Source organism: Mastomys coucha, unplaced genomic scaffold, assembly GCF_008632895.1.
Source record: "Mastomys coucha isolate ucsf_1 unplaced genomic scaffold, UCSF_Mcou_1 pScaffold9, whole genome shotgun sequence".
Taxonomy (NCBI): domain Eukaryota; kingdom Metazoa; phylum Chordata; class Mammalia; order Rodentia; family Muridae; genus Mastomys; species Mastomys coucha.
In genome coordinates, this window is record NW_022196915.1 from 14,753,318 (window position 1) to 14,779,063 (window position 25,746).

General features: G+C 42.3%; 1 protein-coding gene across 19 annotated transcripts in view; it reads left to right on the forward strand.

The window, feature by feature from the left end:
* Window positions 1-25,746, forward strand: part of Erc2 (ELKS/RAB6-interacting/CAST family member 2) — an 865,869-nt gene that overhangs the window by 657,450 nt on the left and 182,673 nt on the right. For 10 of the 19 annotated variants that reach the window (XR_004116280.1, XR_004116279.1, XR_004116282.1 and 7 more), the window contains one exon: window positions 2,342-2,510. Coding sequence is in view for 13 of the 19 variants with exons in the window: in XM_031362063.1 (XP_031217923.1) it covers window positions 2,342-2,510 (169 nt within the window). In the remaining 6 variants the exon portion in view is untranslated. The remainder of the gene's footprint in view (window positions 1-2,341; window positions 2,511-25,746) is intronic. The other 9 variants (XR_004116281.1, XR_004116284.1, XR_004116283.1 and 6 more) reach the window with 1 other exon arrangement.

Consider the following 25,746-nt stretch of genomic DNA (forward strand, 5'->3'; position numbering starts at 1 on the left):
CCATTGCTCATCACTATGTTATGCCATAGCAAGCACATTTACCCTTTAACCCAAAGAAAGACCACCTATGTCCTTCAAGGCTCATTGCTATGCAACTATCCTAGAAAGATTTATCAGAAAAGAAGATAGTACTGTTGCTTCTAAAATGTACAGAAATACAAGATTCCTGATGAGCCATTTCCCAGCAAACTTAAATGTTTTTACATGTCTCTTAGACTTTTATCAGCATTATGGCTCTAAGGAGATATTCATAGGGAGAGAGCATAATTTATCACAAGCTTTCCTAAATTTGATCATTTAAGTAGCACCCATGGAAAAAAAATTATTTTTGATGTCCACTTAGGAAGAGACAGTAAAATGTTGTGGTGACCTGTGTGGTGTGTCTAGGCACATCAGAGAAAATGACTAATGTTGGAAGAGAATGGGAAATTTAAATAATGTATTTCTGCTTTCCTCCATATATGCAGAAATTTGGTTCATTCAAAAACTTAAAAATATTCACAGTTCTCAAAAAACAGTTTTTAAAAACAATGTATTTGTGCAGAGTCTATGAGTGATAAGACTTGGATATAAACCTGAGCACAGGGGCTTTTCCTTGTTGGGAGTGCAAACAACCCCTCCAGCCCAGTATCTTAGAGGAGCATGCAACAGCAGAGTGATGAGCAGGCCTGCCATCCCATCATTTTCACTACCTAGCGAAGCTTCTAGTGTGAACTCTACCAATTTTTATTTGAAAAGGGGAAACATTTCTGGATATGGTCTACTCTTACAGATATCAGCCTCTGGCAGAAGCTCACACTGCCAGGCATTAGTAGAGGCCAGAAAGATCTTATATATCCATGTCATGAAAATTGGTTGGGAGAATAGTGGCCACCTTGTCCAAACATTTGGAAGAAGCCAATTCTAATGATAGGGAAAAGGAAATGCAGTCCAAGTGCATGCCCAAGTTTTAGTCTTGAGACTCAGATGCATGCAAAATTTACAATATTGTGGCTCCCCTGAAGCTATGTATGTGGTCTTCTGAATCATCTAGAATAAACATAGCTGGCCCAGGTGGTAGGGACGGAGAAGGATCCATAAACACACCCAAGAAAGCATTTGCTTGTCAAAAATTGTCTCAGATTATCCCAGGCTGCAATTTGTAACAAGTACATTCCTGAAAATAGAGTCTAAAGATGGGAGGTAACAACTGGAGATTTCCAAATAACCAGAGGTCATAAATAAACCCAGAGGAAAAAGTTTAATGTATCATATTATTTATTATTACTCTGTGTATGTGTGTATCCACATGAGTGCACACATGCACATGTGCACATACCTGTAATGCATATCCTTGAATGTATGATGGTGCGGGGACAGCATGTGTCACAGTATACATATGGAAGGTAGAGTACCACTTTGTGGAGCTGGGTTCTAGAAAACTGAACTCAGGTTTTCAGGCTTGTGGCCCAAATACCTTTACCTGCTGGGCCATCTTGCTGACTCTAGAAATTAGATTTCTTATTTTGAAGAAGAAAGTGAATTATGTTTTCAAAGTGTTATAAAATTTTAAAAATGAACACAACTATTATAGAACTAATGTTTTTGATCACCCACAGTTCCTTCTAGAAGCTGGAACTGCCAAGAGGTAAATGAGGCCTTAAGTTTGAGAGGGTATCGCAAGTAATAAATATATACTCTCCTGTCAAGTGGCAAAGGGCATGGGAAAATCAGACAGTATGATGAGACAGAATCCAACGGGGACACAGAGCAAGCAGGTGGGGCACCACTGTGAGAGATAACTGGAGAAACTTCTCTGCAGAAGACACATTTGGACTGAAACCTGGAGGCTGAGGAGCTGCGTGTCACAGGCAATGCCTATGAAATGAAAACAAGGGTCACATTTGCTAAATAAATTGAAAATGAGAGTCTTGTAACAATCTCTACCTGACATCAGAAGAATAGCATCATATGTAAAATCTCACATGATAATGAATTTGCTACCTAGTTTTATTGGGGTGTCTTGGATACATAGAGCCTTGATTGGCAGATGCTGAACAAGTTGATGGATGGATAGATGCTTATCTTGATCCCCTCCCATTTCTAATTTGTAGCTCTATTTATGAAGCCTTTGAAGGAATCCTCTCTCAGATCATACAATGAGTCAGTCTTAGTGATTCTGACCCAGCTGCCTTGTCTGAGAGCAAAGTATAGTGTTCATCTTCAGTATTGTTTATGGTTCCTTTCCACAAAGATAATAATTTTGTGGCACAAGTGAATTACAAATGCCAATTATTTGGGATGTGTTTTCAGTTTTGTTTCATTTTACAAAAATGTATCACAATCATCTTTGTCTTACCAGACAGGAAGCGCTACTTGCGGCCATCAGTGAAAAGGATGCAAACATTGCCTTGCTGGAGTTATCTGCCTCCAAAAAGAAAAAAACCCAGGAGGAAGTCATGGCTCTGAAGCGGGAGAAAGATCGACTGGTGCATCAGTTAAAGCAGCAGGTGGGGCGTCCTGCAGGCCAGGTGTGTCTTGCTGGGTCTGGGGCCTCCGTGCTTTCCCTGGGGTTTGCCATTCTTCATTGTCTCATGTCCATTCTGCAGGCTCCCGCAGCTACAACCAGGTAGGAGCAAAACAGCCTGCACTGTTGCTGAAATACCATGTTCCTGCTTCTCTGTGTTGATGTGCATGTGGCTGGGCTTGTATGGCCTGCACCTGGCACCGCTTTCCTTTCTTTTATATTAGCATCATCTTCGCAGAAATAGCTCTCAGCTCTCTTCCTTTCAGTAGTCTTGCATTTCTAATTAAATCCTGGAAACACCTAATTGAACTCTGGGGACCATCTTCCCCTTCGATCTCACTTACTTTCTGGACTCTGTAAAAGAACTCCCTTCATCTACTTCCAAAAGTTCCCTCTCTCTCTCTCTCTCTCTCTCTCTCTCTCTCTCTCTCTCTCTCTCTCTCTCTCTCTCTCTCTCTCTCTCCTTTTCTAGCTTTTGTTCTTCAGCTGTTTCCTCTAGGATCTTTCAGGGAAGGAGCATCTCCTAACTCTAGTCCCACTAGACTAGGCTCAAAGACCTGTCTGCCATTATTCATTCTAATTTATAATCACTCGTTGACCCCCGTTATTCTTTATTTCCTTCTCTCTCGGCCATGTTGCTTGTCTTAGAGAAATGGAAGGAGTTTTAACTTTTACAGGAAGCTATTTGCTTTGTCGAGAGGTTTCTGGAAGCACCTTAGGTAGAAATGATATCTGAGGAAACCATTCCTAAAATCTACAGATGCTGTTTCTTCTCCATACATAATTTGGGAAGGACCATGGTGTATCTCAGCCATAGAAAGAACTGTATGTCTTTATTCAGCAGTATTCAGCAGTAGAATAGAAGCGTATTTTGATGTTCTCCCTTCAACATGCGTGGAGGGTGTTTATGTATGAGGAGTACTTTGGTAAAGCAGTGGTCGAAAATATTCATTCAAAACCTTACTTTAAAAACCCTATTCAGCTCAGTGGTGTGCAGCCTCATAAGGTGATAAGGTGGCCACCGCATCTCAGCTAGAACCTGTGGCCCTGAAACGTTCCATGGCACATGGTTACCATGTAGTATCTACACTGGTTTGGTGTCCTGGGACTGACACTTTGCCTGCTAAAATGAACTGTGCTAAAAAGAGTACCTGGGAATAAACCTTTCCACCCTGAACTATGCCATCTCTTCCCCCTTCTTGGGAAGGAAAAGACATTTAGTGGTGAGACATTCTTTAGACATTCTTTGAGTCCATTTCCTATATAGGACTGCCTTGCTGAAAGACAGAGAGAGACCACTGTCATGCCTGGGCACCTTCCCCTTGCAGAGGGAGGGTCTCAGTTGCTGCCAGACATTGGGGTCATTCCATAGAATGGCATGCCTTGCTATCACTGGCCCCCAGGCTCAGGAACTGCTTTTATCTGACCTCTTTGTTTGGGGCTGCGCATCTTTTACACTGGGTTTTCCAATCACTTGGGCTCAGAAAGTAAGATAAGCATCCTTTGCTTTTCCCCAGTTCCTTCCCTGAGTACCTTAGCACCCTCCCCTTCTGCACCTAACCATTGTAGCTTTCTCCCACAGGTCTATAGGCCTAGGAAACAGCCCCCGTGCTCAAATATTCCGTGCACTTGTGATGCTGGCTACAGCTCAGATTTTACGGCCAAGTACCACGGGTCCAGCTACGATGCATACATGGGCCAAAGGTCTCAGGTCAGTCAGCTGCTAAGGAAACACACCTCATGGTGGGGTGGGCATGCAGAAGACTTACCTCTTATCTTGACTATCACCTCTTGTGTAGATTTCTAGGACTTGGTGGCCATTAAGTCTGGGACCAGAGAAGACAGCATCATTTTATGATATTCAGTATCATTCCATGCGTGTTTTATCTTTCCCAGTGATTCCAAATATGGTGGCCACCATTCAGAGTCAAATAGCTTGTTCAGGCTGACAAGCCAGAGAGGGGCCAAAATGTTACTACCAGTCACGGGGGCTTGTTTTTTTTTTTTTTTTTCCTATCTCTTAGGTACATTTTTTTTCTTTATATCACCCTCTATTTGTCAAGTAAGATATTTTTAAACTGCTCTTCTTTCTCTCCCAGCCTCATAAAAATGCATTCTCAGATGCCAGTAAAAACTGAGGGAAACTGTACAGAGCCTTCATTCTGAGACAGGTTCAACTTGGAGATATAGGGTACTTGGATATCTTAGCTGTGTGACTAGGTCTTCCGCCTAGACTGAGGCAGAGTTGGAAAGGTTTTTACAAAGAGAAAGCAAAGGAGGAGAGCAGACTCCTCATGATATATATGGCCTTGAAATCCTTCTTCGTGTTCCACCTACCAGACAGTGATAAAATCCCACGTTTAGGTAGCTTCATTAAAATGATTGACTCTAAGGAAATTGCTAATTTACTTGTAAAGTCTATCCCATCCCCCGTGTTTATTGAGTGTTTGCTGTTTATAGGTTTTGTGTTCAGGATTCCTCGGAGTTATTTCCCCCCGCCCCCCAAACATCATAGCAGCTCTGTACATAGGAGCCAGAATTTTCTCCCTTTTAAACTAAAGATCCAAGAGTGTTAAGTTATATAGACTAAAGACCCACAACCGGTAATATGTCTCAGGTTTATATATACCTGAGGCAGGTATATATACAATACACAAGCCAATACACAAACCCTGCCACATGCAGGAAAAAGTCCTGGGTGACAAGTAAATGTGTATTTCCAGAAATGGTGAAGTTCCTATGCTTTCCACATCTGTAGTTGCTTAAATACTCATATCAAAATAACACCATCCTGGAGTTCTTAGGCTTAGCTAGTTTGATTATATCATAAGTAATGTCTAGTATCTATGAGCTTGCACCATGGGCTAGGAATGAATCTAAGGTCTTCACATGTATTCATTCACTAAAACCCAATATCTGAAGCAGGCGATGATGCCCTTAGAGACAAGAAGATGATGTCCACAGAGGATAAACACGTTGCTCAGACCACAGAGTCTTATGTGGATTTTACCGAAGATAACCTGGCTTGAACTGCTTCCTTTGCATCCATTTTCTAGACTAGGTATCTAGATGGTTGTAGACTTCTCCCTGATCTCCAGGTTCTCCCTTTGTCAATCAGGCTAATAAACTGATTCAAAGACTTGAAGTACAAGGTATACAGAGTGCCTTGCATATGCCCAGCACAGAACAAGTGTTATATGTATATACCCAATGTATCCCTCCTGCTGTTGCCACGGCTGCCACAACAACTAATTTTCAACACTGCCAGTCCTGAGTGGCACTTTAATTTTTATTGTACTGTCATCCCCCTGCACACAGATGGGAATTAAAGCTTGCTGAGAACATACTTTTGAAGTATGGTGGAGAGAAAAGACAGAAACTGGCACCTAGCCTTTCTAGCTCCCTTCCCTTAACTCTCAAGCATTTGCAGAACATCAAGCAGAGCAGTCATGTCAAATGCCCTGGACCCCAGTCATAGTCCATAATGCTCATTAAATGGACTTGCTTTGTGGGTACAGCCTGTGGCGATAGAAAGCAGCCAGGGAAGATGAACCTGAGATCTCTCTTATTTTTCAGCTCTTGCCTGGCTGGGGAGAACATAGCTCTCTCAAAGGCAAGGGTGATGGAAAAGAAAGGTTATGGGGCCAGCTGCTTCTGTGTCTGAACAAGTAGTGAGGCTTTCTGGTTCATAAGATACACCATGTTATATAAACTTATATACCATGTTGTACGAACCATGCTATACAAACTTAGTAGGTTTATCTTCTACAGAAAGTCTCTCCACTGTCCAATCCTAAATGCGTACACATACACACACACACACACACACACACACACACACACACACACACACACACACCTATTATGGTTTTTTTCCTCATCAGAAGCCATCTAGCTACTCTTCTTCACATCAAGCTCTCTGCTATGTGCAGGGGATTCATCTGTTTTCTTACCATGATGAGAAAGGCAACGGCATCCTTTTTATTTTGAAATTGATCAAGCCAATATTCCAAGAGGTCAAATGACTTAACCACTGTTGTAGCCCCCTGCAGTGCAGAGGTGGCTTCCAAGGCTGGTGGAGTGTTATGACTTAGCTCTTTCTAGGTTGGTACTGAAGTGTGGTTGGCTTTCTTTAGCTTTCCTAGGGATTAAAGGAAAGATGATCTGAACCAGTGTACTCTTTGCCTTGCATGGGCCATTGGTCCTGCATTTCACAGATGTCATCCAAGGAAGCCAATTCCAGTACCTCAACTCATGGGGGAGAGAAGGGCTTGTTTTCCTTGCTGAGACCAGGTACCCTATAGGTATTTGACTTGGCAAATGTTTACTGAGTACCTACCGTGTCTAGAGTATCAGACAATTTTGGAATAGTAATTAGGAACTAAAGTGAATAAAGACACCTTCCTTATAGAACTTAATCATGGAATAGAGGCAGTGAACAATAAAATTAGAAACTACAGGGTAAAATCTAAATGACATACAAACCAGTGTAAGGAAGAACAGGAGAGCAGTGGACTTGGGGAGACTGGGGCCAGAGAGTTAAAATTAGGGTTATGTGAGAAGAATTTCCTAAGGAAAGGGAATCTTGAGAAAAGATAAAGCAAGTAGAGAGGGATCCTTGCAGAACCTGAGGCAGGAACGTTATATGGAAGGGACAGCATGTGTACAACCCTTAGACAGGATTTGACTCTGGAAGCAGAGGGCAAACCAATAGGCTTCTGGGAGTGAAAAAAAGGTGAGCTGCCAGAGCTGAAGTGTGGCAGAGCAGACAGTAGTGGGCAACAGCGGGGCACGGCAGGATGGAGAAAACTATGTGTGGGGAAGTGAGCTACATGGGACTTTTATGTAGGATCTGCTAAGAGACACCTGCTAGAAATTCCCAATAGTCACAGAGTAGAATATAATAACACAACCCTGGAGCAGAGCTAGGTCCCTCCACACATATAGTTCAGCATCCAGTGTTGCAGCTTCCAAGTATTCCCAGGGGTTGGCTTTTGAGTTTAGAAGCATTGGCACTTTCATTAAAGCTACAGTAAAGACTCATGCCAGCCTATCCCATCTCCTGAGATTTTCAGCTGATGCTAGAGCAAGGCCCTTTGGCTGAAAGCTCCCCTCTGCACTATGCCTGCAGTCTGACTGCTGTACCCTCCTTCTATGGTGTCTGGGCCTAGAAGTATATATAGCAGGTAGGTTGTCCAGCCAGTCTTTGCATCAGTGAGCAAAAAAGGTTCTTCCTTAAAGATGTCTCATTTTGTTCTCACAGCCTTCCAGCCTTCACGTTGGAAATCTCTGCTTGACATCAGGATAAAGACAAACCATTGTTCTCTCTACCTTGGATATGCCATTCCTTCTACCTGCAACACATTTCCCTATTTCCTTTACCTGTTCTTTTGTTCAATGTCAATGCAATGTCACTTCAAGTAAGACTTTTAGAACCTTCTCAACTGCATCACATCCTCCAATTTATCTCTTTATACTATCCTTGTGTCTGTTTCTTTGCCCTTGTAATAGATGAAAGTTTGCCCTACTAGTTTGTGACCTCCAAAAGAGAAGATGACCTGGTTATCTTCTATTGTTTGCTGTTTTCTTCCAGATTCAGCACAGTTGCAGATTTATAATAGTCTTTGATCAACCCCTTGTTGAGTGTGTGAATGAATGAGAGGACCACCAAAGTTCCTTTTGAAGGAATGGGTCATTGGTTGTATCACATCCTCTTTGAAGAATATGCTTGTCCCATGCCCAAAGCATTTGAAAGGGTGGCTAATCTGAGCCCTTTTCCAAATCTCTTTACCGTATTTTGCTTTTAACTACTTTCAGTGTCTTAGATCCTTCTTGAGTAAAATGTCATTCAGATCCCAGATGTAGCAGAGAATTCTCATTAGTTAGGGACCCCTCCATTCTTTCCATGGCAACTCCCGAGTGTCTCATAAATCGATTTGCTGAGAAATACCTTAACTCTTCCCGAACAGCTGTTAGGAAAGCCAGAAGTGATATGAAGTGAGTTCAGAAATTCCAACTATGCCTGACAATGCAAGCATCTTTATGATGCTTCTCAAGTGTTGGCATTGGGTTGTTTCGAGAAGTAATAGAGCCATGCAGATTAACCTTGTCTTTCTTGTTGCATTTTTTTAAAAAAGAAGATAAAAGATTAGGCATAGTGTGGTAGAGGAGGCATTTGAATTAACCTAACTTTTTTTGTACCATTTCAGCTCCTTCACAAACATACACCTCTAATGCTATGTCCCACCTTAAAAAAAAAAAATCTGTCTCCCAGATTTGTGCAGTTTTGGGAGTGGCTCTCAATTGGGAATGAATTTTGTTTCTTGTTTTAGGGGTTTTGTTTTGGATTGTTTTTTTTTTCTTCCTCTAGGGAGTTCTAAAAATTATCAAAATTTACTATCTTTCTGTCTTTGGTGTCTTGAATCCAGCCCCAACCCCCAACTCCTTTCCTTTGCCCTTGAAAAAAAAAGACTGACTTCAAATGATTAATTCTGAAACCATTGGATCTGCCTGCTGCTAAAAGGGTTTTTGAAGAAAGCTTAAATCTAAATCTTACCCCCTAAGCCTTATTCCCAAATGTTTCCCTGTTGCTGAAGCACCAATAGGCACATCCTTGATGAAAATGCCTTTTTAAATGAGGGCCAGACACCATTGTTTAGTGAAAATTAGAACCAGCTTATTTCTCAGAACCAGTTAGAATACTTCTGAGATCAGAGATAGATTGAGCTTGGGTTTTGTTTTCCTTTCCTCCCAGATCTGGGCATCGCTCTGAGCCATCAGGAAATGCACAGGTCAGTTGGGAGCAGGAAGGCGTTAGAGGAGAAGACAGGTCCACTCATTTGCTGTGGTTCCCCAAGAATTGGCAGCGAGTACCTGTGTCTCTGAAAACATTCAGACAGCTATGCCAGGCTATCACAGAATACTCAGTCTCCCTACCTCCCCTGGCTTGAAAGTCAGGACTGTCTTCAAGGATTAGCTAAACAGGTATGGCCATGAATGGCAGAGGCCACCCTGCAAAGGCTCCAGGAGAGATTCTCCTAAGCCTCGATCCTGTTCACAACTGGATATGTGCATGAGTAGAGGCATGTTGAGGGGAAAGCCAGAGTCAACTCATTGATCAGCCAGGTCTGTTCCCTCCCATTGAACCAAGAAACTCTGTTGTCCACTTCCATTTCGTGTGCTTTGTGTGTAGATGAGCATTATAGTTGTTGAAGAAAAGCACAGCTAAACAGCAGTAGAAGAGCTCCATGCACTAGGGTTCCCATAGCCTCTTGTTGTGCTTGGATGAGCTCCAGAGAAGTTTGATTCGATCCCAGCATTGTAATGTATCACAGACCCACTCCAGATCGAATTGCCACAATAAAAAAAAAAAAAAGCATCAGTTGTTTCAGCAGCCTCTCACTGGGTTAAGTTGTTTTTGGTCCCCTGGTAGGATGTAGCCACATCTCTATCTTTGACTTCAATGCCGCATGTGTGTCTAAAGTATGTTCCAGAGAATTCCCTTAAAATATTCTCAGATCTTTTCTCCTCAGGTCAAAGGTAGGCTGTTCCCAAGGAGGCAAAACCTGGTATTACTAAAACAAAACAAAACAAAACAAAACAAAACTCTTTTGTTAATATCCAGTACTTGGACAGGATTCTGGTGTGCTGCCTCAGCCTGGATACTTTCCTTCCCTAGGCCAATGCCTCAACCCCAACACTCAGGAAATCCATTTGGCCTACCAGTATGAACCTAAGTATGTTCAAAGACTCTGGGGGCCAAGTATTTTCTCTGTTAAATCATGCTTCTCTCTCCTTCTTAGGTGGGTCTCTTCCCAGATCATGAAAGGGATTCTGGTGGGCCACCTGTGGGTCTGATCAGAAAATCACATTGTAAACAGTTAGCTCCTAGCTCTAAGCATGGGTGGCACACATCTGGCATGTGTTGGCACTCTAGATTTGGAGATATCGACCTCATCCTTGAGCATGGACGAGCATTTATGGTTTTCACAAGCATGGCTCGTGAAAGAGACAGGAGGACCCAGGCTCAGAGAATATTTGCAGAGGCGGACATTTCAGAGTTGTCTGGCGGGAGTTCGTGGCCTGTCTTTTGTGACAAATGCCTGTGCAACTTGGATGCACTCTGTTATGTTTCAAGGTTCCTAGAGTAAGTACCCCTAGTTGTCAGTGTTTGACTTTGGGGTGCCTCACTTTTAAAAGGCTCCTGTGTTGAAAGTTTGCTCTCTAGCTGCCATTACTGGTGAGGAGTTGACTGTAACATAAGGGCTCTGCCTTCTTGTAATACAATGGCTTTATTAGGAGGCAGTGGGGGAAGTAGGGCTAGAACCTCTTTGAAGAAAGTAGGTCAGTTAGGGATTGCCCATAAAATACAAACCTTTTCTGCGATGTCCTATTTGCATCTTGGGCACTGGAAGGGGAACAACTATGCACTATTTGTCCCTTTGCCAGCAATGGTGCAGCCAAGAGACACACACTGAGACTGTGAGCCAACTTAGTCTTTCCTCTTTTAAGACCATTTTTTCTTTCTCTTTCTTTCTTTCTTTCTTTCTTTCTTTCTTTCTTTCTTTCTTTCTTTCTCTCTTTCTTTCTTGCTTGCTTTCTCTCTTTCTCTCTTTCTTTCTTTCTTTCTTTCTTTCTTTCTCTCTTTCTCTCTTTCTCTTTCTCTCTCTCTTTCTCTCTTTCTTTCTCTCTCTCTTTCTTTCTTTCTTTCTTTCTTTCTTTCTTTCTTTCTTTCTTTCTTTCTTTTTTTCAAGACAGGGTTTCTTTGTGTAGTCCTGACTGTCCTGGAACTCACTCTGTAGACCAGGCTGGCCTCAAACTCAAAAATCTGCCTGCCTCTGCCTCCCAAGTACTGGGATTAAAGGCCTGTGCCACCACTGCACAACAACAAAGGGTTTAGCCTACTAGTTACAGAATAAAATATATGCTTTTAGGATTTACTTTTGGATTCTTTCTGTAGAATAACTTGGAGAAAGCAGCTTCACCAGTATGCTAGCCTGCTTTTAGAAAAAGCAGGGATCTGGGTGTGGTAGCAGACTTCTGTAATCTGGACACTTCGGGAAGGTTGGACCAGAAGGATCATGAGTTCCAGGACAGCCCTAGCCATATGTTTCACAAAATAAAATAAAAATGAAATATGAACAAGGAGCAAAAGATAATACGTGTGTGGGGATTGGGTCTGAGCCATTTGCCAACTACACTCCAGTGATCTGAAGCCCCAAATAGTAGTACCTACGTGTTGGCTTAGGGGACCAAACAAAGATCCTCCTGCAGACACCAAGATCTCTCACGTGCTATCTCTCCTTCCCTCCCTTCCTCCCTTTCTCCTACCCTCTCTCCTCCTCCTCCTCCTCCTCTTCCTCCTCCTCCCTCTCTCTCTCTCTCTCTTATTCAAATTGCACATCTGTGCTCTATTTTTAAACATTTATTCTTTAAGTGATAACGCATGTTTTACCAAGCCTCTTATTGGATTAGACATGTTTGAAATCCCCTCAACTTTAACCTCTTCATGACTGCCTCCAGCCACCAGATGTGAAATGCACATCAGCCACCAGAGCAGAGCAGAGCAGAGCTAAGAGAAGTTTCCCCAAATGTTACCAAGTCACCAGACTGATTCATAAGGGTCAAAAGGCCACATCAGGGGCTCTGAGTTTCTCGGGGTGCTGGTGCTTGGAGGAGAAGGAATCTGACAGTTACATTTTGCTGACTTTGTAGGTTTCAGGACTACATCGCTTCTGGATGTCTACAGAGCCCATAGTCTCCATCATGGTTCATGTGACCATTTTAGGCTGGAGTAACGGCTTAGAATTCTTCCATTTAACTTAATACTGGAGTAGGCCATTTGGAATATATTCCCCCATTTAATCCTTGTGGAACCCTTGAAAACCAGGTGCAAATAATCTCCCTAGGGATGCAGACAAAGTACTGGAAATGTGCAGGGCCAGTCATAGGGGAGTGTAGAAGCTGGTCTCAAACCAGATCGCTCGCATGCTCTTCTCTTCAGAGGAGCTGGTACAAAGAAAGAATTAGAAGCAGGTAAAGAGGAAGGGAGAGAAAGAGAAACACAGAAAGGTTTCTCACTGAATGTTACCACTCATTCTCAGTCCCTCTGTCTGGCTCCAGCTGACCCCTGTGGATCTGAGGCTTCCCTGTGCAGACTATAGAGGGTGGTGCATCCCTTCCTGGATCACCAGACCACTTCACAAGGCATTTCATCAGGACTTTGGGGGTTTCCTGAGATGTTGGTGCCTGCCTGCCTGCCCATGGCCAGAAGGGTTTTAATCTCAAGGTAAATGCTTGGAAGACTTCTTCCTAGTTGGTTTTGCATCTTCTTTTTCATCATTTGATGACATTAGTTTAAAAACAGGCCTCTCTTGATTCTGATATCGCTCTCCCCATCCTTGTCTTTCCCCTTCCCCCACTCTCCCTCCCTCGTTCCCTCCCTGCCTGTACCCCTCCCCAATCCTCATAATTAAAAGTCCTTTCAAGCTGTCTTCACCTTATCATTTCAAATGAATGAAAAAAAAAAAAAACCCAAGTTCCTGCCCTTGTGTCCTCCTGATGCCAAACTTCAAACTGGATGAAAAGCCCTTTTCACTGGCTTTGTGCTTCGCCCCTTCATAAGTGTATTCAAGTCACACTCATGCCGCCATGGCTCTGCACTGTTCTGCAATCAGTCTGTGCTCTCCTGGGTTTCAGACACACAGACACAGACAGATAGACAGACAGACAGACAGACACTAATCAGAGAACTGTACTTAAAGCTGAACTAAATTACCTTCCTATTTACTTGATTCTATCTTAAGAAGATGCAGATTGCGTTGTCTGTTGTTTTTTGTTTGTTTGTTTGGTTGGTTGGTTGGTTGTTTTGGTTTGGTTTTCTACAATAGGCTGAAAAGCAAATAGAAAATTTTCAGACTCATGTTTAATGGTTTTAATGCTCGGAGACTACGTTAAAACTTAATCATGGTTTTATTGTGTCTCAAAAGTTCCTATATGAACTTTTCCATGGTAGAGAACATATAAATAAATATTTTGACATAGAAATTACATATACTCATTAGAAAAACTTCAAAAAATGTAAAGAAAAAATCCTAAATTACTCATAACCTTGGCACTCAGAAGTAACTGTCATTAAGATTTATAGTTTCCTACATTCCATGGTCTGTGCACATCTGACTGAGTACGAGACCCACTGAAGAATGCAGATCTCTCTTATCTCTTTACGCATTTATATTGTGTGTGTTTCCTGAGTTCCTGAAAGCCATCAGAAGCAGATCCACTTTCATCTTTCTCCTATACTGGGGATTGTGCTTTGTTCCTAGTTTGTGCTTTTTATAATTGTACTGTAATGAACACTTGAGTATGAAGCCTTTTAAAATTATGTTCCTTAAGATTGCTGGCTCCAAATTGAATCACTTTCTAGGGTTGTTTATAGGATTTCAAAGAGTTGAGAGATAGCTCTCTCCTACAAATACACCTGTCATTGGCTAAGGCTTAACCAACCAGCAACAGCTTAATGCTGATAGGCTCTGTTCTAAACACACGCCATTATCCATCATAGGCAGGACACTGCCATAGGTTCTTCTAGTGCTCAGAGAGCTGAGAGAGCCAATAGCGGAGGTAGGTCTTCAGATGGGGTGTAGGAAAGCAAGTATTAATTGAGCATGTACTATGTTCCTGGGATTGCTTTGGATCCAGGGTGGTACAGTGAGCAAAACAAATGAAACTCCTAACTTGAGGGAGATTGTCTTCTAGTGATGGGGACAAAAGAAAGAAAATATAAATGTGAAGCATGAGATGTGAAGCAATGGTTAATGTGGTAGGGAAAAAAATCATGGTGTTATTCTCTGAAGAACTTCATGGTAGAGGTACCCTGAGATAGGTATACAGTGAAAGAAATTTTATATTAAATAAAGGGTGTTCCATGTGGAGCATTGTGTGGAGTGGGAGCACTCACATGGAGCACGGTGCAGGGAGGGAGCACTTAGTGAATACACTTAGCCAGAAGGATTGAGTCTGTTCTTCAGTCTCCTCCCGGAGTGCAGTTACTGAATTGACAAGGAGGGGGAGCCAGAACCCTACAACACCATTCTTTAAATGAAATTTGTTTTGTGTGTGTGTGTGTGCACGTGCGTGCATGCGTGCATGTGTCTGTGTCTGTGTCTGTATGTCTGTGTCTGTGTCTGTGTGTTTTAATGCACACAACAACCTAAACTCTTCTATCTTATCTCTGTCCTAATACGGTCATTAGGAAATGCCTGTTGTATACAACCAGCCAAGTCTGCATCCTTAGTGATCCTTGACACACAGTCTGGGACTGGAACTCTGTGCTAAGGTTACAAGTTCAGATAAGAGGGAAAGCTATCATTGCAGAAAACAATGAGAACTCACAAGAATGACACCTCAGAAGGCCAAAATACAGGGCTGTGTGGATGTGTCCAGAAACCTCCGATTAACTGCTCCTCCTGTGGCTGCTTTGCTTCCTCTTTCTCTTGGGCCACAACTCCTAGAATTACAAACACAGCTTGCTGGCTGACCATCAGCTCTGCCTTCTGTGTGCCTGAGTAAGAGGGAGACAGAGAGGTCAAGCCAGGCAATGTCTATTGTCAGACTTCCTGGGCTTTTGGCCCTGTGGCTGACCTTTTAAAAAGTTTCAAAGAGGGGCTGAAGAGATGGCTCAGTGGTTAAGAGCACTGACTGCTCTTGCTGGGGACATGAGTTCAATTCCCAGCAATCTATATTAGGTAGCTTACAACTGCCTGCAAACCCCAGCTCCAGGGGGAATCTCATACCTCTGACCTCTGTGGGCACTTCTATTCGTGTGCACATAGACACACACACACACACACACACACACACACACACACAAATTTAAATAATAGAAATAAATCTTGTTTCAATGAAACAGGATGGCTCACCTCATCAGGAAGTTCCTGGCAGACATGGAAATTTCAGAATCTACAAGTGGACCCAGGATGTGGGGTTCTAGTCCAGTTCTGATCCCAGCGCTCTGTGACACTTGGACAGTACACTTTACTTGTCTCTTGGGGGCTCTATGACTGTCTCTAGGTGGAGATGGCTCACCAAACTCCCAGCTCCTCAGAGCTTTGGTGGTCTAAAATTGTTTCAGCACAGGTACACATGACATGCGAAGGACCTAAGAGATGACTGTGACTTTGAGGGTACCCAGGCAAGGGGCAGTGTTTGCTTTCATGGAACTTCCAGTTGAGTAGTAAGGGTACACCATCCCACAAACCATTAGCTCAGCTAACATTTTCTTAAATAAGCACAATGCCAGGCACAGAGGCATCTTCTTCTTTAACTTATTGCAATCCTCACAGAAATTGGAAGATGTGATATCATCATCGGGCTCTATTTGCAGATGGGTAAAGTGAGTCATGGTGTTGCCCAACCAGTGTGCCTGTTCAGCTGCTCTGTACAGAACTTGACTCATCACTTCCTTTCTTCCCTACCAGAATTTGGTTGCATCTTCCTTACAGCCAGTCTTTGAGGAGTCTAGATTTCAATGATAGCAGGGAGTGGGGAAGGATTCTAAGCTTACTCCTCTGGCAAGTGTAATCTGGACTCATCTCCACTTGCTAATTGGATGAGAGCAAGCAGATCAACTTGCCTTCCTCTAGAATGGGTCCATTGTTTGCTACCCGACTCACAGAGGAGCATTATTTAAAACATAATTCTTAACAGCTTCCTAACAGAGGGCTCTACAGCTGTGTGGAATATTGGTCTTAGCACTCAAACACAAAGGTAGAGCTGCTATGTGCTTCTACAGAATGTAAGGCTGTGGTTGTAGGATGATGAGCCCAGTGTCTACTGAGCCTCTCAACAGAAGCCAAAGACCACTCGACTGCTCTCTGACCAAGGAGGAATTTGAGTATGAGCATTTATAAATAGATCCATGTATTCTGGTTTTGGGGTGCCAGACCATGAATTATCAGCAGTACCATAAATGAAGCAAAGAGAACACACATTTTTTTTTTTTTAAATTTAAGAACCCAGATTAGTGTGGTCCTTTCCCTTCTGGGAAAGGAATGTTCGCCTCTCCCACTCCTGATCATACGTGTCCAGGCAATAAGAGGCCTATTGGGCTAAGGCCTTCTGAGGCCTTTTGAGCTGGGATTTGGCTTGCAGGAACAGCCTCGAGTTCGTAAGCTTTCTGGTGATGCAACCCTTGGTGAGTCAGGGGAGCAAAGGGCTGTTGTTTTGAAGAGTGAAGTGATATTGCTAAGGGTTTGTTTTTTTATGAAGCTGGGACACTTAAGTGTTGCTGATTTATCTTAATAGCAGATACTATGAGCAAATGTCCCAGTTGTCTCTTTGTGCTTTTGGCAAGTCTAGATACGAAATGGAGTGGAACAGACCCAACCAAAGCTGCTAGCCCAACATTTAGGAGTCTTATCCTCCCTGCTTTAAAATATAGGGTTTAGAATTGCTTCTAGAGCCTTCCAAGCAACAGGTCGACACGCCACTCTGGCCAGAGACAAAGAGGGCTCTATCAGCAAGCTTCCTGTTTCTAGAACAACTTGCTTAGACTTGCAAAGAATTGTCCATTCTTTACCCTACTGTAGTTGGTTCCTTAAAGTCAGTTACCAGTTCTGGATGGTGGGTGTCATCGCTGTGTAAAGAGACTTTCTTTTGTCACAGGAGGATCCTTCTTCTTGTCATACACATGGCAAGGATTCTCAGAGGACACAGTGACAGCAGCTCCTGAGTCAGTGCTGGAATGAGACCACACTAAACCCAGGGCCTTAGAAGTTGGAATATAAATTATGTCGAAGCCACATTCAGTGCTATAACATGCGCTAACTCCTATTAGATATGGATCCGTTCTCATGGCTTAATTTGGCATATTGAATCCATTCTTCAGATTCTCTTTGGGGACAGGAAAGGAAATACACAACTCCACTATAATTTTTCTTTTGTTTCTTTAGAATGGGACATAATTTTTTATTGTTAGCTGGTGGAAACTGATGAATCACGGCCAACTATGGCTCACCCCCACAGGAGGAAAGTATCAGGCTATGGCTGAGAATGTAGTCTTTGAAACAAACCAGAATATCTGAGTTTTGAAATTTCTTCCCACTTTAAAAAAGAAAAAAACAAAACAAAACAAAAAAAAAAACTGAGACCAGGCTGTTGAAAAAACGAAGGTTCTGACAAAAGACCAAAAGAGTGGAGGAAGCAGAAAGCTATGGCTTGTCTGAGGACTGTGTTTGAAGGCTGTGTGATGAGTTCACTTGATGGCAACTCCATGAGCCCAGAGGAAGTCAGGGAGGAGCAGACAGAGTGGCTTACTGACCTTGGTCTTTGCTTCTTCCAATGAAAGGGCCCAAAGCTGGCTGTAAGCCCAGCCTTCCACACTCCTGAACCAGGTCATTCACTTAAGCATCACCTCAGGCACATCCTATCATTTTGTTCTACTCCTGGTGTTGAATCCCCTCCCCCCCCCCAAAAAAGCTTAGAAATAGGTTTTCCTCTTTTGGCCCCAGACAGTTGCATCCTGAAAACCACTGTTGAATATTTTAAATTGCTTGGGTCGGAAGCAATTATCCCTCTTCTTTTCTTTGATCAGCATCTCACATAGTTTGGCGGTCAGTCACCCTTAATGCACTGGAATCTATTGAACTGGATGACTCTGTCCAGACTTGGAGGTTACTGAATCACTTGGAGCTATAGGTGCACAGTTATTTGAATGGGATTGTTGTATCCATGATTATAATTTACTCTTTGTTTCAGCAGAGCTGCTTGGTAGATTTTATGAGTTAGGGATCCTCTCTGGTGAATCTACAAGGAGAAAGCGGGTGAGTCTTCATCTCCACTTGTCAGAAGAGTAGTCACATATGGCCTCGTATCGTTACCTGCTCTTTGGCTTCTCCCAAGAACAGAACCCCAAAGTATCCTCCTATCTCCAGATGAAAATGAGACTTAGCAAAGACAAAAACAGTTCCTGTGCACTACATATGCAGACTCAAATTATTTTTGAACTTTCTCTGGAACCAAGGTAAGATTAAAAAACAACAAACAAACAAACAAACAAACCACTCAACATCTCTTGTCCTGCTGACTGATTTGTGGAACATAATCCTCACCTAGAGGTAGCTAAAGTAGAGCCTTGGTTCTCACTTGCATTTTTATCCAGTTATTGTACTTTATTTAAAGTCAATCTCAAAGAAATCAAGGGACGGCAGACACTTCATTTTGGTAGACTATAACATACTTTTAAAGTGTTAGTAGGATGTTAGGATGTCAGCTCTGGTGAACTGCAAAAGAGCTAAACTAGTTCTAGAACAAAGCAAACAAAAAGCACCATGCATTTTCTCAGGGCAGAGCTGGTACAAAATCATGCCAGTCTTCAGGTACAAGGTCTTTAGGATTAAGAAAGCTGCACACCCTCTGAGAGGCATTGCTGAGGAGGAAGTATGCGAATTTGAATGGGAGGAGAGAGACATAGTAAGCACGGTGGTTTTGAACTTCAGTTTCTCAGAGCTTCCATATGGTGCCTCATATACAGAAAGATAAAGAATAGCTGCCCTCAGAACTGAATCAAACGTTCAGTAACTCCTGCTTGGCCACACACCTAACCAGAGAAGCTCAGGACTTCTGACTCCACTTCTAAGTCTCTTAACTCACCAGGATGCTCCAAGTTACAGCAATTTCCTTGAAAAGAGCACATCTTGAGCTCAGCTATGGTGAAGCTGAAGAGCCTGGTTTTGTGGAAAGAGCTATTCCTGGCCAGAGAAGCCCTGAGTAGAGCTGATTCTGTATATACTTGCAATTAGAGACAGACCATCTTAGGGAGAATTTCTATGGAGGAAGCTAGAAAGAGCTAGGTGGTTTAGAGAGAAAGGAGTTGGCCCTGCCCAGCAACTGAGCCATTTCTAGCTGATACACAAGACAATAGGGAATCACTCCACTCTCAAGCAAGTGTGATGTGAAAACTGTCAACACAGAGCAAGCTTGGAACCAGAATTTTCAACTAATGATAAAATGTCTCCTGAGATATTAGGGTCATTTCAGCTCATGAGAGCTTGCTGAGTCTTAGACACCGCCCAGGGCATGTCCTCGTGGTGTATAAACTTTATAGAAGTCAGTTGGGTATGGCTTGGCTCATTCGTTAAGGCATCTCCACCCAGTCACCCCAAGAATAAAATAATAGCTTCCTTTCGTTATGCAGTTATAAGATGTGGGTATCTGAAGGATTTCTCTCAGTAGCACAAATGTCAAATAAAGTGTTCCATAAAGTTTGAGAGTCAGAGAGAACCTTGGTCCATTAACCTTAAAATGCTGGAGAACTAAAGACCTAGTTTATTAAGTTTCCAACTCCTGTCTGCTCCTGAATAGTCATTATGGTACATTATTCTTTAATGGGATTTTTTCCCCAAAAATAGTAAAGGGGAGACCCCAATGTACCATTTGATTTTGTGTGTTCTCTCTTTGTTGTTGTTTTGTAGTATAATGTCCCCAGGCACATGCTGCTTCTGAGCTATAATTACACTTTTAACCCAGCCCTTTATGTCTGGGTCCTTAATGTCCAAGCTCCTATATAATTACCATGTTGACTGTGTGGGAATGAGACAAATATTTCTTGCATGACTTTACCCTATACATTACTATAGTGCTGCACTAGGGAACTTCCTGAGCTTGGAGCTGTACTCTCAACTTGAAAAGACCCAGCAAAGAAAGATTCCTAACCTCTGGCCCACAGTACCGAATTCAGATGGGCAGTGACTTGGTCCAGCTGAAGTCTCCTGAGCTCTTGGGGGAGGATTTGAATTTGGCACTGGAACCTTGGTTCAGAGCCTGACATGAACTTGGGGACATTTCCTTTTCTAGACAGCTGTGTGTTCCTATCTCCAGCCATGCCTCTCCTTACAGTTTTGAAGTATGAATTCTTTAGTATTTGAAAGGGGCCAGATTTCTAACTGAGACCTCCTGGAGGAAGTCACTGTATTTTACCAAACTAGAAAAATACTGGTGATGCTGGTTGCTAAGAGACATCAGAATTTGGAGGGATGGAGGGAGGAGAAAGGGGTGGGGCTATGACCATTTAGTCAGGGGCAAGTCAGGGAGCTCCATTTGATTCTGGATTGTCTTAGATCACTAAAACAGAAGACCCCAGAAGCCTGAGCCCCTGAAAGTTAAGCTTCTCTATCTCTCCCCAAAATCTAAATCCTGTCTTCTCCAGGTCTAAAATGCTAACCATGGCATTTCATAATTCAAGAAGCAATTTCCATTTCTTTGTGTATCATATGAACAAATCATTATGATTTTATGTATCATTTCCTGACATGTAGTAAATATTTATATCTTAAAGAAGAGAATAAAGGACAAAACATAATCTCAAAATCTAAGTATTAGCAACAATCATGAGTATTTTGTGCTCATATTGTGGAGCCTTTCTCTATGTGGCTGAAAAATCCACATGTACACTTATATACTATTTGATATGAACAGCTTATTTTATAAGCCAGTTTTATTTTCTTCCTATTCAACTCTATGTTATGCTATGTTTTCCTTTTAATAAATATAAATATATACCACTCTCTTGGAGAGTTGGTGAGTATTCCATGATAGCAATAATGAACATTCAATCATTTGATAAAACAAATTCTGATCATTTAACATTAAAACCTCTTTGATTGACACTGTGATTAACATCTCACTGACATCTCTGCCCTTGAAAAGACCCAGCAAAGAGAGATTCCTAACCTCTGGCCCACAGTGCCGAATTCAGATGGGCAGTGACTTGGTCCAGCTGAAGTCTCCTGAGCTCTTGGGGGAGAATTTGAATTTGGCACTGGAACCTTGGTTCAGAGCCTGACATGAACTTGGGGACATTTCCTTTTCTAGCCAGCCCTGAGTTTTCTCTCTATGAAGAGAATGTTGGAACACACACACACACACACACACACACACACACACACACACACACACACACTCATGGTGTCCATAGTTTGAATATAGATTAACAATCCCAAATAGTCATATAATTTTTTTCTAAATTTTCCTGTTCTCAGAAATTGACCTCTAAATATCTCAAAGACATTCGTCACGTATAAAATAATATAGGTCAAATTTTGAACCATGTCTAAATTATTAAATTGATAATTTATGAAACTTGGAATAAAAGCAGCCATCACTAAGATGGCATTATCTCTAAGATTACTAAGATTAATTAGAGTCCAATCACTTCATTTTTCTGATAGTTCAGTAGGGACTAGCATAGGCACGGGGTACCAGGATTTCATTTAGACAAACTCCTATGAGCTTTTATTCCTCTTTCCTCTTAACTAGTTTGAGAAAGAAGGACTGAGGAGTGGATTCATAACTGACTGAAAAGAATACCTTTGGCAGATTAGTTGAGGAAATACTGTCACCTCTATGGAGATGATCAGAAGGACTGGCACTGACTTCCCAGAATGCACATGGGATAAATTATATCTGGCCATTCGAAAACTTGGCTTTTCAAAGTGGGATGTCTCAAAACTGTAGAGGTTAGTGAAGCAATATCAGATATAATATCAGTTGGAAAACACATCAGCCAATGGAACTATACACCCAAATCTAGTTTGGATAAATGTAAACAAAATATTTAGTTAAAAATATAGTTTATACTTATTATTAAAATTCCTGTGTATGTGTATGTGATTATGTGAGAGTGAGTATATGTGTGTGTGAATGTGTGTATATGTGTGCATGAGTGTGTGTGTGTGTGTGTGTGTGTGTGTGTGTGTGTGTGTGTGTTAATGACTGACAGGGAAACTGGCAATCAGGATAAAAGTTTGGTGAACTACATTTAGTGAGTATTAGCATTGTACAACAGATGCTTAAAAAACATAACCTCTGGATCTTACCAGTATGTTAAATGTCTTTCAGTAGTGTTCAATGAGGACATATGTCAAGGCTTAGGTTCAGACTGTATTCTAGAAATTATTTCTTAAGATGAGTTCCTCTGACCCAATAGTGTCCTTGTGTGTGTCAGAGTACAGACAGTACTAAGAGAGGGGGTGTGGCCAATGGAGAGGACTACAAGTGATGAAGTTAGGGCAGAGATACATAAAACAACTGTATTCAAATATCCAAAGATATAAGGTCTTCCCCTAAAATGGAAAGGACAGGAGTGGGACAGCTGCCTTCAAATGAAGCTACAAAGTTCCAGGTAAGCTCAAGATCAGGAGACATCGTATTTAAGCTGTTTAATCATTATATCCTGAGGTGCTTAGTTTCCAGTCTCTAGTGGCAATGTGGCCAGGGGCCATTACAAATAGAAATCTCACCTGGAGGAAAATTGGTGCTATGTTCTTTTCCCCAGTCCATGGCTTGACATTCACAAGACACCCCCATGAGTGAATTAGACTTTGTTGAAACTCACAGGTCTTTTTCAGAGAAGTTTTATCTTGACTAATGAAGCTAAAACTCCTAATAGTCTATGGATAACCACCACCCATCCTGGGTATAGCTTAAAGAAAAAGGGGTTGCTGCATCCTGCTCACCAGCTAGTTGATGCCTTCCTGATCCTGCCCCTCTCAAGTGAGCCCATTAGACACTAATGTACCCCAGTAACGAGAGCTCTGCCATGTCAGAGCCTCTGTCCCTTGCATGCCCCCAAATGCCTCTCCTTCCATCCCTTTCCCATCTTGCTTTTGTTCTGCTCTTTCTGAAATCAGCCCCACAGATGTCCTTAACAAATACAATTCTTCTCATTAGAAAGTAAGAAAGTCTCTTCCAAGTGACCCCAAAGTGGAAAAGGACAAGAGGAGTTTTCTAGGTAATGAAATAGTAATGGCTGCCATGTGAACTGGGAGGTGCTCAGCTTAAGTTATATTAGGGAAACATAGCTGCGGGACACTTTCTCACCTACAAGATATTTGAAGATAAAAGGAGTTTGAAGAAAGCTCATGTAAGCACAGTCCAGGGAAAAAGGTACAGCCTAGATGTTGAATTTGGTGATATCTTTCCAAGTTTAAAATGTTTATATTATATTCCAGGGATATCACTTGAATCTCTCCTTTCCTAACGTATTATGGAAACAGCTGTGGTATGTTGAAGCATCCATCGTGTTGAGAACAAACTCATGTCAGAAAGCAAGCTGTTCCCTTGCCAAAGTATTCTTTAAAGCATTACTGGCAAAAGAAAAGCTGAAAATTGCCCAAATGTCCATAAGTGATTGATTCTGTCAGTGTTTACTGTATGTCTACTATAAAGCAGCCAATAATATAGGGCTTTTGAGTTATCTCTTTAAGTAAAATAAAGATCCCTGGCCTCCCAGAGTCTCCATACTAATGCACTGAGGTAGGACTAGCCAGACATAATGGACGTTTGCTTTAATCAACTGTTTGATCTATTTATAATGTGTATGGTATAAAATGTATGTGCTCATGTGTATGGGTGTACATGCATGCAGAGGCCAGAGAAGATGGCAGGTACCTTGCTGTATAGCTCTGTGCCTTATACTCTTGAGACAACTCCTCTCTGTTTTCAGTTAGGCTGGCTGGTCAGCAAGCCCCCAGAATCCTCTTGTTTCTGCCTCCTGTGCTGGTGTTACAGGTGCACATAAGGCTGTGCCAGGTGGACGTGGCTGCTGGACTCTGCGCTCGGATCCCCCCAGCTTATCTATCAAGTGAGCCGTCTCCCGGAAACTTCTTTTTTCTTGATACTTTAGTTTTCAGAGTATGGATCCGTCTGTCTGTGTGCATTATCCAAACATTTCTAGTAACATTAACTAAGAAATCTCAGTATCAGGATAATTGAGGTTTTTCTCTCTTTTAATCAGCTTGTGGGCCTGCTTAGTTTTATTACTTGCCTATGTGACTTGCATAGTATAAAACTTATGGGTACTAAAAGATAAGACAACTATGAAACTAAAATCAATAATGCATTTAAAGAAGTAAGCCTCCTATTTCAATGAAAAAGGAAAGTTCTTGAACCTGGCTGTAGCCACCCAAAAATAAAGTAATTGGATATTTAACACTGTCCAGACTGTGGGGATGGAATCGGAATTCATACTCCAGTGCTCAGAATACACTGCTGTGTCTTTCAGTGGGGCAATGATAATACAGGCTGTAGGCAGGGCGGACTTGCCCTTACTTGGAGAGCAGTAGGAAACAGAAACTGTGCACAACCAACAGAGAAGAGTCCTTGGCTCAGTCCTGATTCTGTCAGTGATCATTTCCTTCATCCTCTGGAAGCTTCAGACCCTCCTCTAAGTGAACTTTGAGTTTCTTACTTAAAAATGTAGTCAACCCTTTATTCGGGGAAGCCCTTGGTGGTAGGGAAAGGATTTGAGAGCTTAAAATGCTCTAGAATCTTTAAGAAGACCACCCCAGTTCTCCAGTCAGCTTTCCCTAGGTCTGTGAGCATACAGGTATCACGCATGTACTTGAATAGAGATGTTTGTGTAGGTCCAAGCTTTGAGTTTGTGCTATTTCATTTGCAGGGCTATGGAAAGTCAGAATGGGGGGGTGTTATGTTTTTAAAAGGTAACTAAAAGAACATCTTTTAGGGCACCCATTTGATGGATGTAATCTGATATATTAATGAGGAAAATGAGGATGATGGGAGAATTCCCCTTTCATTTTTCCCCTTTATTTGGATTTCTGTCAAACCGTGGGCCTGGGCTTGGCCTCTGGTTTGGGGTCGTAAGAAACAGAGAAGGAGATGTGAGGTTACAAATGAGACACCCAGTTTGTGTGCTGGAGGAATGTGTCAGCTAGGAGGAGCCTGGAAGACCTGCAAGTGATGATCTGTCTTGTTTGATCATCTGTAAGGGCCTGTGAGGACCTACTCTGTGTGGAATAAGGGACTCAGACTCTCCTTCCACCTAAGACTGACTGAAGTCCTGGTCAGTGTGGATTCCTAGTATGCCAGCAAGGATATCTCAGTTCAAACAGAAAGAAGGGACTCCTAGCTAGCTAGCCGCCGTGGGAAATCAATGCCTCAGGGGAGGCTTTGGAGCTTTGGTATTTGGGACACTTGCTGTGAGTTCTCTCTTCCCATTTGTTTTCTGTCTGATTGGAAAATGGATGAGCATGTTTACATTTCTTCCTCTTGCCTTACCCAAGTTGGAGACCAGCTAGGCAAGTGATCTGTCCAAGGCACTAGCTATACATGTCTCTCTCTGAGCCAGTCTCTCCCTCTCTCTCTCCCTCTCTCCTTCTCTTCCTCTCTGCCCCTCTCTTTCCCTCCTTTTCCTCTTTCCCCTTCTCTCTCTCTCTCTCTCT